This window comes from Columba livia, chromosome 4 (genome assembly GCF_036013475.1).
Source record: "Columba livia isolate bColLiv1 breed racing homer chromosome 4, bColLiv1.pat.W.v2, whole genome shotgun sequence".
Classification (NCBI taxonomy): Eukaryota; Metazoa; Chordata; class Aves; order Columbiformes; family Columbidae; genus Columba; species Columba livia.
The window spans coordinates 71,458,942-71,472,131 of record NC_088605.1 but is presented as its reverse complement, the minus strand read 5'-3'; the positions used below and the strand labels follow the sequence as shown (position 1 = coordinate 71,472,131).

At 37.2% G+C, this 13,190-nt stretch overlaps 1 protein-coding gene across 10 annotated transcripts in view; it reads right to left on the bottom strand.

Annotated features, from left to right (window-relative positions):
• The window catches only part of COL25A1 (collagen type XXV alpha 1 chain), a 308,144-nt gene that overhangs the window by 99,439 nt on the left and 195,515 nt on the right, over nucleotides 1-13,190 (bottom strand). For 9 of the 10 annotated variants that reach the window (XM_065062345.1, XM_065062338.1, XM_065062336.1 and 6 more), the window contains 2 exons: nucleotides 2,847-2,873; nucleotides 2,655-2,681 (listed from right to left, as the gene is read on the bottom strand). In XM_065062345.1, the coding sequence (XP_064918417.1) occupies nucleotides 2,655-2,681; nucleotides 2,847-2,873 (54 nt within the window). The remainder of the gene's footprint in view (nucleotides 1-2,654; nucleotides 2,682-2,846; nucleotides 2,874-13,190) is intronic. The other variant, XM_065062340.1, reaches the window with a different exon arrangement.

Here is a 13,190-nt window from a genome sequence, read left to right as displayed (position 1 = left end):
GTGACTGTGAATAAGAAGTTCTGAGATAACTGATTACTGTTTTTACAGTTTTAAAATTATTTCAGAAAGAAGAGTCTCTCAAAAATCTCAAGGCCCAAGGTAAAAACTTGGGTGGGGACAGAAAGCAGCAATATATTTTTCTTTTCATTTCAACAGCATTTTAAAAGTTTAAGGTCTCATCAAGACTGTCCAGTTCAAGATATTTTAATTTGATTTCTTTCACTAATGAAAATACCTGGAGGAAAGGAAGAAGCTTTAATAAAGAATCAGGGTCATTTTGAAATTTCAGTCATAAAAATAACTTGGAAATATAAAAACCTTTGCTAAGCTAAATGCTAGTTTCAAACCAATATGTGAAAATATAAAATCAAAGAAATGTCAGCGTCCTTATCTGTAAAAGACAATTAGCTTTAAAATGTCCATCACTTTTAGATATTATATCCAGTCAGTCTGCAAACTCATCAAAACAAAATGTTGATGTGGTCCAATGGTCACTTGCAGGTACAATATTTCTCTAAAATAATATGGTATGGTGGCATCTTCAAAAGCATTTATTTTACTTAGGCAGTGATGAAAAATGATGTGCAAAGGTAACCAACCAGGTTTAAATGGGTTTAGTTTCATTTGGTGCATGACTGGCTTACACATATAATTTTCATTAATTATATTGTAAATCCTCTGGCTCAGCAAGTTGAGCAGATTCACCCTGAAGACAGCGATCAGAAGACATAACTGCTGCACCATGAAACATAAAACGGTCAGGGGCATCATGGTACTTATGACTTGTGAAATACACAGGGCTAAAAAGAAGAAGCTGCCATAGAACACATTCAAACACACTTCAAAAAAGATAAATTGAAAACCAACAAGTTACACCTGTATATTTAAAAAAAAGGTACGTTACCACAAAATGCATTGACTATACAATAAGTGAAGGTTCAGCCAGCCCACGAGGTGCTATTTACCACCTCTTCTTCTCTACTGCTGACCTCATTCAATTGCTTTTCTATATTCAGGTATAGAATTCAGTCTCAACTACTAACTGCTGCTGCAGATATAACTTTGCGATGTCTTAAATGTCAGTTCCTTAGGTTGGGTATTTTCTGGTTTTTAGCTGCATTTGATTTACTAACACCACAAATTAGCCATAGCCATGATTTGCATGCCCAGTGAGGACTCTACTGCCCTCCAATACAGGGATTGTGTCTTCGCAAAGTGGGATGCAAAACCCTCTGTTTCTTGCTCTGATGTCTCCCTCAAGTTTGCTCTCCTATTCTGAACCAAACACTAGTTGTTCTGAATCTAAGGTCACCTAGTGTAGCACCTACGCACAGACCTCTGATTCATGCCTTCTGAATGGAGCATCCTCTCCTAAGCCTCAGGCACTGCTCTCCTCCTCTGTCTCCTCCTTCCTCATGTTCCCCAACAGGTCCCGTAGCACAGAACCAGCCAAAACACACAGCCCAGCGTGGCTTCTGAGAGATAATTTGCTTAAAACGAAATTTTTACATTCTTCAGAACCTTCAGCCTAGATAAAACATTTTCTTCACAGTTACTCTCTACTTCCTTTTTATTTCTGTAAATAGTTTTGCCATTCTTTTTTGATTTTCAACTGAAATAAGGTTTAAAGCTGGTCACTAATAGGTCTCTGTCTTTATAATGTGTAGTCATATCACCAAGCATAACAGGACATCTAACTGAACCTTGTAAGTAATACAACACTTAGCGCCAATACCAAATTCAGCTATAAAAGCATGTTGTGACTTTAGATAATCTTAGTGCCTCAAAAAGTAAAATAAAATAAAATTAAATAATATTAAATCAAATAGTAGAATAAAACAAATTTGCAAATTCAAAATATTTAACATAGCTGACTGAAAAAAATCCACGGAACATGTTGTTATGGAAAAATTTACAAATGTGTAACTGAAGAGAGTCACTATATTGACAGAACAATGTAACAAAATGTTTTCTAATGAAGCACAGATGTAAAGAAGAATGAACTGGCACAGACAATCTATCTGAGCTTTCACCTCTGTATTCCTCTATTTCTCTGTTAAAATAAACATGATGTTTAAAAATTAAAAATAGCCTTTATATTTTCACAACTAAATAATGATCTGTCTAACTGTCTGGATGTATTTACAAGGTGATAATGTTGTTATTATTAAAAATATTAAATACATACACATCAGGAAAAAGAGCTAATACATGCATACATGATATTTGCTTATAATTCACTAAATACTGGATACATTTTACATGAAATCTAGAAGCACATTTATTAGAAACCCATGAAACCTTTGCACTGTGGGAGCCCATGCAAGGCGTGAAAACATTGCTGGGGAAACTGAAAGGTTTGGTTAGGAAAGCCAGCTTTTATACAGCAGAGCAACATCACTGTGAAACCTGCTTCCACTCATAATGGAAATTGTATATTTTAATGCATTACCTACTATTGTTACTTAAATCTTCTACGACACTCTCTGATCATGTTCAGTACTACTGTCCTGCAGACACTTACTTCAACATGCAGGGTAAATGCAGCTAATAAGCATAATTAGCTCAGACGGTGTATTTAATTTAGTTTTGCACTAAAGACTAATTGCCTACTCAGCGGAGGGGAAGTGTAACATTTTTTTTAAGATGCTTACCCGAGGGCCCTGATCACCTTGATCTCCCTGCAAAGTGGAAAGATGAGATGATAGGTTTAACACAGCATCTGTGTGCTACCCAGCTCTCTTACACAATCTGACATTACACTGCGTCAATACAAACGGTCTCTTTAGTTCATGCCGGGAGGGCTTTCCATTCACCTTGTAAGTGTCACCCGTACATCAACTCACCTTCTCGCCTTTTGGACCAGGAGGGCCCTGAAAGAAACAGAAGCAAAGATGAATTACCGATACTGGTGAATTCCTGGGAAAAGGCAAGAAACATATCTGCATCGACCTGTGATTTTTTCCCAACAATTTATTTCAGTATGATTTTTCACTCCAAAAGTGAGGGTTATTCCAGAGACTGCCTCTTCACTGTGTTAATAATAGGAACTGTGTGGTTATTTCTTGAATAGTTTGCTCACCCCATGTTCTTGAATCAGACCACTAAGAAGCAAAACTATGCCTGAAATGTCAAATTTCTATTGATTTCAGTTAGGGATGCTAGTTTATCTCCTATCAGATAATAAATGTTTTCTAAGACTGTAAAACTTCTTTGCAAGTGCAGCTAATAAATTCAGAGGCATATAAATCTGCCATGTATTTTGGCACCCTCCTTGGCTTAGACTGCCAAAGAAAAATGGAGTAGGGGATCTAAAAGTAGTGTTTTCATTCCTATCTTTGGCAATGCTGAAATTGATGTTTAGTCTCAAGCACACTGTTTTAGGCAAAATGAGCTCTTTGTATAACATGATTTTGCAGAAGTCATATTTATTGTTACTTACCACCAGACAAACAGTAAGGTAACAGAATCACAGAACAGTGAGGTCCTTTCCTATTCTACTTTTATTGAGCACCTTCCAGAGAGCTACCAGTAGGTTTCTAAAACACCAGTTTTCAGGCTAGTGTCTTGTGAATAGAAATGCTAGCAGTCTGCAGAGAACTGCCTGCTTACACAGTGCAGACTCTACCTCCAGCTTTCTGAAGGATACACAGGTGTTTCATTACAAAGAAGGACCTGAGTTACATATGAAAGCAGCTGGAAACAGAGGAGCCATCCAAGCTAGCACAGTCATGCATACACCCATGTATAGCACAAGAAAACATTGCCACCAGCAATGTAATTAGAAATAACCAAGTGCAACCTGGTTGAGCTGAGCACATTCGTACCTTTTCAGGATTTACACTAGCAAAAATTCATGTGTTTCACATAAATGGAAATTGCAGGTCAGTCTGCTGTGTATTAAAGATTTGATCAACCATGTGCAGGTCTTTGATAATCCCTATGGTAGCCAACTTTCTGCTTGTTTTCAAGGGCTTCTGATGCATGCCAGAGAAGAGCATCTGCTGCTAAATCTTTCAAGGAGTTAAGGCATATGCCTCTCATTCCATAGGTTGCCATCTCTTTCATCTGCTGCAGAGGACACAGAAACAAGTCTGCTACCTGACATACCCACGTTTCCTTTAGAAAGGGCTGCTCACTGCAAGCTGAGTGGAAACCATCTGCTCAACTAATTATGACCCCTCTCCACTTTATGTTGCCCTGCAAGAACTTGTCCTCTTTAAAACCATATTAAACTAAGAGACTTAATGAGTGGATAAAACCTTGCTGCACTTTTTTCTCTATGTCTTTTTTATGCTTTATACCTTACTGTCCCTTTCCAATTCATACATATACACCAGTAACTACACACAGTGTTATCTACTGTTAGCTACAGACTCCACAGACATTTACTTGGATGTAACATTACAGTAGAGCACATTTTCAGCAGGCCTATTTTAAACCATGCATACATGCCATTGCGCTTTAGAATTCACAAACTCATACCATCAGTAACACAGTAACAGTGGAATAGGAAGAACTAAAATCACTCAATGCTGGCAGTTACTGCCTTTTTACAGTGAATACTGAGCACAAGTGAAGGGCTGTGCGCATGCATTCTGTCTCCTTGAATTATCAAACCATTACTGGCACTGAATACCTTACTGGCTGCAAACTGCAAATAACATGACCCCTATCTGCGACAGTCAGAATCCCATTTCTTGGGTCCTAGGCATGAAATTATAGATAACATGACATGATCAAGACTACAGACAGCCATTGCCTTTTGGATCAGGTGGTGATTATGAGAACTGTAACTGCCTTCATCCAGATGCTCAATGCCATTCTTACACCCGAAGGTAGCCCTGATTCTGAAGGCTTTTGGCTCACAGTTTTTCTGAGCTGTGCCCATCACAGCTCTGCCAGCTGATATGAACTAAGACAGCAGAGACAGCACCAGCTCCCTGAGCTAAGCTGGCCCACTGGAACAGAAACAAGGTACGGCGTGCTCACACGAGAGGTTCACCCTGCAGATCTACCAGACCGTCTCCCTGGTACAACTGAATCACATCTCAGTTCAGTTTTATTCTCCTTTTTCTGTGCAGGTTTTTCTGAAAATTACCTGTGTACATCATATTCAGAAATCCATTTTTTTTTTTAATTTGCTCTCAATTGGGCACAGCCAGCAATTATGACTGATTGGTGTTTGCTCTCCCTGAGTGCCACACACCATTGTTTCTATTAAGTCATCCTTCTAGCACACATATTTTTCATACAAATCTTCATCAATATCTGAAAACTTTATTGTACCAGAAGTTTAAAACAATTTTTCCAAAGGCCACAAGAGCATCTCTGGTGTGAACATTCTCACAAATCTCTGCACTTGTATTTGCAATGCTTTTGCTTTCCACCAAGAGTCTTGAAAAACAAAAAACCCAATAGCAAACAAAAATAGGTCTTTGGGATGCTAGTGAAGAGAACCAGTGGGGTTTCATCAAATGAAAATTAATGCAATTCTTTCATGGCTTGTTTGCCCATCTCTGGCTCTTCCCCCATTGTTTCAATTGTTCTCTATTGTTTTTGCAAGTTTAAGAACAACATTCCTATCCTCAGCCTTTGACATCTTCTTTCCATTTGCGCTGAGAAATTCTCCCAAGGTTTTTACTGCAGAATTTATTAGTGTGTGTACACTGAGTGGAGGAAGGGAGGAAGAAAAATCTGAGGGAAAATTGGGTTTGTGGGGGCTGGGTGTGATTAGGAGACAGATTTGTTTAAAGAAGTGCAAGGTTTCTTCTGTTTAATGGTATAGACACAAAGAACAGAGTGAATAAAATAACACTAGCTTTGTAGGCCACAGCATAGACATCCTGCTTTTTTCCCAAGGAGACTTCTGTGCTTTCGTTTATGAGATGGCAGAGATCAAGTCGCTAGCTGCTGCACAAATGTGAAAGCATTTTGTGTAAGTTATATGAAACGTCTGAGGTCAGAGCATTTTTGAAATAACTTTACAATGTTTTCACTGGAAACAGAGGGTCTTTTCTCAAAGTGTAATTATCTACTCCAGACTACTATGCATTTCCAAGGAGAGTTTATAGCCTGTTACACATAAGCAAGGCCTTGTAAATCACAAACACATGCAAAATCTGCATTCCTAATAAGGCGACAAATACTACTGTTTTTAAAACAAGGTCTTCTAAAACAGACTGAAAGGCCTCCAGGCACCTGCCAGCCAAGAACAAAGCTGAAATCAGGGTCAATCCATTCAACAGCCATGTTCAGGATTACTGGCAGGTGACTTTATTTCGGCCATCAAAATCCTACATCCACTCTGTGATGAAGTCATTACACTATTATAGATACAAGGAACAGAAGGGCAAAAGAATGCAGTAGTAGAAAACACGAGACTAATCCTTCTGATCTTCATTCAGACAACATTCCCCTTAGGGTTAACTGACTGTGATCAGAATTATTTTTTACACAGCTGGCATTTTAAAATTCATATAAATTCATATAAAATTCATATAATATACTAATTTTGTATTCCAGCCTTGTGGACATTGCCACCTTTATAGCTTTGCAAGAGTTGCATTCAGAGGAACTCTTACAAAACAGTATTTGATTTCTATTGGTTTTACAAACATTCAAAATTATGTGATGTCTCTTAGAGATACATTTGCTGCATGTTCCTATTGCTGTAGATCTGTCTTTAACTGTAATACAGGCAGTTCTACCACGACTTCACCAAAAAAGTTCCAAGCATTGAGGGGAAAGCAGATCTGAAAATAGTAAGGGATTCTCAGGAAGGGGTGCAAAGGAACAGCAATGTTTCTAGGTTCTGTAGAAAGCTCCAAAGTCGGGCAGAAAAATCCAGATTTTTAGTGACTGTTAGATAACCCATACAATGCTACCGCAAAAAGGACTTGTCAGTGCCCAGTAAAAGCTGGCAACAACCAACCAAGCAAAATCAGGTGGACTGTGACAGTCCCAGATCCCAGTGGGATCATTCACCTTCAAGGGTCCTAAGGAACCCGAAATGTCAAACTCAGCAGCTCCCATCACACAGAGATGCCACAGAAGACACAGGCGATAACAACCTTTTGATACAGTCACTGCTTTCCTACATTTCAATCACAGCAGCCACAGGATAAGGCAACCTGGCTGCTTGGGGACTGAATGTAGCTCACAAGATTGAGCCTGCATTTCCATTTGGGATAAACCACTGTGCGATGCACTCATCCCTGCTAGTAGCTACGACATTCACAATGAGAGTGCAACTGGCAACGTAAGGGAATAGTGGCCTTGCAGAGATGAGCAGAAAAGTGAACCAGACCATCCAATGTCATCTGGACAAATTTAAAAATGAAACCAATTTGCCAACTTAGTTTAATCATGTTTTTACAACTAAATTACATGCTAAGCATTGCCTAATTTAATTCAATTCCTGTAGTTTATTTTGAGGGTAAAGGTGGTTTCAGCACATAACAACAAAGTACTCAGTTACAAAAGTCAGACTTGTTATTTCTTTGAAATTTGGCTTATGACTTTCACAAATTGCAACTTCCTGACTGCAACAACACTCCCCAGCCTAACCTTTAGTTACTGCAAAATATTAGGATCAGATATGTTGAATCATAAGATAAAAGGTTACACAGAATATTATGAAATGCAATACTGTTTCAAAGCACCTACACTCATTTTAGTCTTATGTTCACTATGCAAGCCCTGAACTACTGATCAATGTGGTTTTCACATTTGCTAAACTTGACCATGTTTCCAAACAGTGTTTACATACACCAGTTTACAATGCCAGCGTCTCACCTTGCATCAATTTTAAAAGTGGTCACATGAATTTCCAGTGAATCTGAACAACTTTTATAATGGAAATTATATTCCCTTCTCCTCTACATATTTTATTCTTCCTCTGGGATATGACTGACTTTTGGTGAAAACTTTAAAGAAAAGAAAAAACAAAAACAAAACAAAAACAAACCAAGACTCTCACCAATCTTTCCTTTGCTATCCTTATATTCTCAAGTTTTCTTACAATATTCCAAGGCAGTGAAAAGGAAACTGGAATATTTGCCACAACAACCATGTCTGACTTAATAAATATTATGTAAATAGATGCAACCTGAGAAACATAAAATTGATATATATATATATATATAACAATCTAGATAAACAGCTCAGTTAACATTTACATCAATAAGTAAATTGTAAGTGAATCCTGCTGTAAATTCATAAAACTGTGTTCAAAATTTAAGTGATTTATGCCAATACATAAATCAGACAAGTTCATAAACTGCAGGCAGGAGTACATGTTCTACCCAAAATGTGCCAAGTTAGCATTCAGACTGTAATTTAGACAAGTATCCTCATTTCTCACACAATGCTCTTGCTGAGATCAGGATGGGTTGCTTTTTTGAACTTTAGAAAATGTTTCTCCCCAAAATCCTCAGATTGCATCACAAGCTGCCAAGGGGTCACTCTTGGCTGAAGAGGAAGCAGCAGAAGGCTCAGTGTCCCCAACAAGAACCTGCTAGAGGAGGTCTCCTCTTCCTTTCTCTGATGTACTTTGATTAATCAATCTCCTCTTCCCCACCTTTTTCTTCTACAGACAAACATGAAGTTTTTCTTTGAAAACCCACAAATCTCAACACAGACAGTCCTATAAAGATTCCATGGTACAGAGAGTGTATGACTATGTACCAATTGCCTGACCATGACAAATCAAGAATCAGGTTTACTAACGCCATAAATTAATTTAAGCAAACATTATAACCTGAATCAACTGTTAAGTTTCTTGTAAATGGAGCAGCTGTAGTACATGCTAGTAAGATCAAAGATGCAGTGACAGAAAAACTTGTCATGTTATTAAAGATAAGAAAATGGCTTCTGGTAAAGTCAAAAGCCTCCTGACTACAACTTACTGCTCAAAGCACAGTAATAGTTTCCTGAACATAGACTCTTATTGCCTTGTTCACAGTGCACCTTCCTATTCTCCTACTTGCTAGATAAACATGTTTTCTGATGATATTAGGGTTTTGATGCAATACGGTAAAAATACAACACAGAGGAAATCCCACTCTACTAAGCTTTTAAAATAGCACATAAAAACACAGTTGAGAAAATCTAATATTGTTAAGTCCTCATTTTAGAAGAAAACACCGAGAGTTTCTGTTTTCAGTAACACCACAGGTGCAAGTAAGATACAAATACACAATCTTGGTTTACATCAAAAAGACAAAAACGCACAAATTTTTGGCTGGTGCTCAGAACTGTGGGGACACGTTTGAAAACACAACTAATACGTGACCTACAGAATCCAAATTCCTAAAAGAGACTGAACGGTGAGCTTTTTCTAGTATTACTGTTACATCTGCAATTTCCAAACCATTCTCAGGATATTTTGGAGAACAGACACTTGGAGTCCCACTTGACCCTACACTAGACTACTCAGCAGCAGATTATTTTTGTGTCCTTGTTATATCTTCTCCAATAGGAATATGCATGTGTGTGTGTCCACATGGGTGAGCATGCCAGTGGTGGAATTTAAAAACAAGACTGTATTTTATATCAGCATTCACTCAGTATTTGAGGGCTTATGTCACAAGTGACAGAAAAAATAATATATAGCATGGTAGCTATGAAACAGGCACATAGGAGTCTGCTGTCAATAGAAAAATTATTCATTATAAGTCATGGGCTTCTTGATAAGATGCAATAGTTTCTACAATTCAATAACAAGAGAAAGTGCAGTTGACTAGGGCCTTGTACTTAATAAATATTCATTGCAGTCAACAGAAATGATGCCACAGAAATTCAAAGAGCAATAAATAAAACAGCCACAAAAAAAACATGTTTGGGGGACAGGAAGACTTAGAAGAATGAAAGGCTGCTTTCAAATTTTACAATAAAAAGAATTTTCAAGGTAGATTGCTTCACCTTTTTCTCAGAAGATCTGTGTTTATTGTTCTGTCAGACTACTTGAAGTGGGAAATAAGTTGTAGCTCTAAAAAGGTTTTATTACCACAGACTTCACACCTTCTATTTTGCATTGAACATTAAAAGGGATATAAAACAAAGGAGAAAAAATAACTAGCACTGCTTAACCTCCCAATTATCCCCATTTATTAGAATACCAATGGCATAGTACCACTCCAGAGGAGTTTTCTGCACTCACTAGTAAGGACTGTACCAGAAAGCAGCCAAAAGCAGAATGCACAAGCACAGAGCAATTTGCTCAAGAAGTCTGATATCCTTCTGGCCCCCGGTCTAAGCAGATGCATTAGGTATTCATGTCTTGAACCCCATCAAAACATTCTACTCTATGGAAGCAATTAATATGCTCCAAAACCAAAAGAGAACTTGGGAAAACAATAATAAAAAAAAGAAGAAAAAGACTTAAAAGGAAGACCAATATAGTCTGGTGGAATTTAGGGCTTATAAAACTGCAGGGATCATAGAAGTACATTCTGGTTTTCTTTCCCAACACAATAGAAATTGAACAGAGAAAAATTACACCTCCTGCCAATCAAACTCATGAAATCCTTTTTCCAGATTTTTGAGATAAAAAGTACACCATTAAATATTTTTTTTATACTTCCTTTGGTACATTTTTATCTATAGGCCAGCTCTTTTATTTGTTCCTACAAGATTAGTAAGAAAATGGCTCCCCACTGGGAGTCAACAACTTCCTGTAATTTTTTGAAACAGTAGTTAACATTCTAATATTTCAGTCATCTTTTACCTGAAACTTGAGCAGAGGCTTCTGTAATTCAAAGACCTCTGGTGCTTCCCTGATTGCATAGTGGCCTGATAGACAATTCAGCTGAAATGACAGTGTCCTTTGGTAATTTGGTCTTTTTCAACTTAAAAGTGCCTTTTTGATGACCATGACAGGTTAAACTTCAAGCATTTTGAAGAAAACAGAAAAAGGAAGAAAGCAAGGAAAGGGGTGCATCTCAGAACAACAGAGATTTGCCACTGACAGTCACTACCTACAAGAGAAGTAACTGTGGTCATCGAAATAATGTCTTACAAGCTCCCTGGCCTTCTACATCTTTCAACTTTACTGTCTCCACAACTATTGCATAGAGAAACATTATGCAAATATCCACCAGGCATATCCTCCTTAGACCAGCAATTGGGTCAAAGAGAAGATTTATGTGCTTCATTAACAGATGCTGCATAAGTTACAAATCTACAAAAAAGTCATGACCACACAGAAGCAAACAACTGAAATACTTGAAAAACCCTTTGTTCATCTACTTGAAATAAGGAATAGTTTCAAAGCAAAGAAGCCAGTAAAATAAAAGTAAGTCAATTCAAGGGAAAATAAACCAACTTGATTGTTGTGACCCATACCCATTTCATTTGGTTTTCACAGATTACCTCACTTCTCCTTTTTTCTCTACCTGGAAGAAATGGAGAACAATCCAAAATTTGTTATTGTAAGCACTATGATTAATTTTAAAAATCTGCTACTAAAGGCCAATACTCTTTTTGAAGAATTTTGGCCCGTACCTGCTATCATATCAAGACACATTTACATTAAAGAGATAAAGGCTGAACTTGTGTAAATCAGCAAAGCTGGACAGCCCACATACAAATAAGGTTTTGCGGCTAACATGTTATACATTTATTGTATTTCAACACCAAACTTAATTTCAGCAAAGAGATTATAACACAGGCTTAAATAGGGGAGGTCAATTCCATTCTTCTGTTTACTGCAGTGAATCCACACTCGTTTTGGTAGCAATTCCCTGAGTTTCATTCAATGTTTCAAAGGTATGTACATACACTCTTTGTTCTTCTCCAAACTTCATTACTCAGTACAGTATACATTTGCTCATTAGAGATAGCAGAATGCCAAAGAAAGGTTTAGATATTCTTTTAGTCTTGTTTACAGTCACTACTATAAAATGTTATCGTAAAAGAAGTGATGTGTTAGATTGCTTAAATCACAAGTGTTTAAAAGAAAACAGCAGTAAAATTTTAGTATAAAGCCATAGATGTGTAATATATAGCCCAAGGGATAGAAAGGCTTCTGGGACTGTAGTATAATCTCCAGAGCTTAACAGCAATGAAAGTATTTCACAACCTAGGTAACTTTTCACCTGAGGATATGCTAGTGCTTGGGAAAATTATATTTCAGTGGAACACCAAGATACAATTCTATGAGAATCTTATCCTTCTTTCTTTCCTATCCTCCCCTCCCCTTCTGCATCCTGTAGTCCTTTAAATAGTTTCTGTGCACACCAAGGTCCATTTGTACCCAAACAAGCCTCTTTATAAGAGCTGCCTGACAAATGTAGTGATAAAAGCTACACTGCACAAATCCCTCTGAAGCAACCTGTAAGTATGAGGTTACTGCAGATGTTCCAAACTGTCCTAGCTAAAAGAGGCAGACTTGACACTCTGAGTCAAAACTCTAGTCTTGATAGACATGTGTCAACCCTTAGTCACAGATTAATTTATTCAAAGTCACTGAGTGTATAGAAATAAAAACACATTAAAATAGCATATAAAATAATATGTGTTAAAATAATACAAAAGCTAGTAGAAGAACTGAGACCTTAATTTATCTTCCTCAATTTCCTCAGGTAAAACAGGGGAAAGCTACAATGACATACATCCTAGAGTTATGTTGAAAGTTCAAGCTGAAACACTGAATAAATGCAAAGGAATTTTTATATCAACTACAAAAATACACACACTTTTGTACATATGCATATATAAAAGTGAGATGACTGAAGATATTTTTGTAACCTTTAGGGCTGGCAACAGCTTTCTTTATACAGGAAGCAATTTAAGACAACATAAAGTTTATTAAAAACAAAACAGTTTTCTCCTCAAGACTAATAGTTTGGTCTACAAAATTCAGAACATCTTCAGGGGAAATTACACACATATGTATATGTATACTTAAATGGATATTCATTCTTTTTGGCAAATGATCACTAACAGACATACGGTGCAATATAACTGGATTGTATTTCTGATAATACGTGATTCTTTTACATGTTTCTCAGCAGCTCACAACTCTTGAATGTTACTGACAGGTCTCAGCAAAAGAAGATTATTAGGAACTTCTATGCTATTTCAGGGATAGCCAAAGCATTTTTCAAACTTAGAATTCTGGATTAAAGCCCACAAACAGAATGACAACTTCCATGCCATCCTCATTAATAACATTAATGGCTGTACAC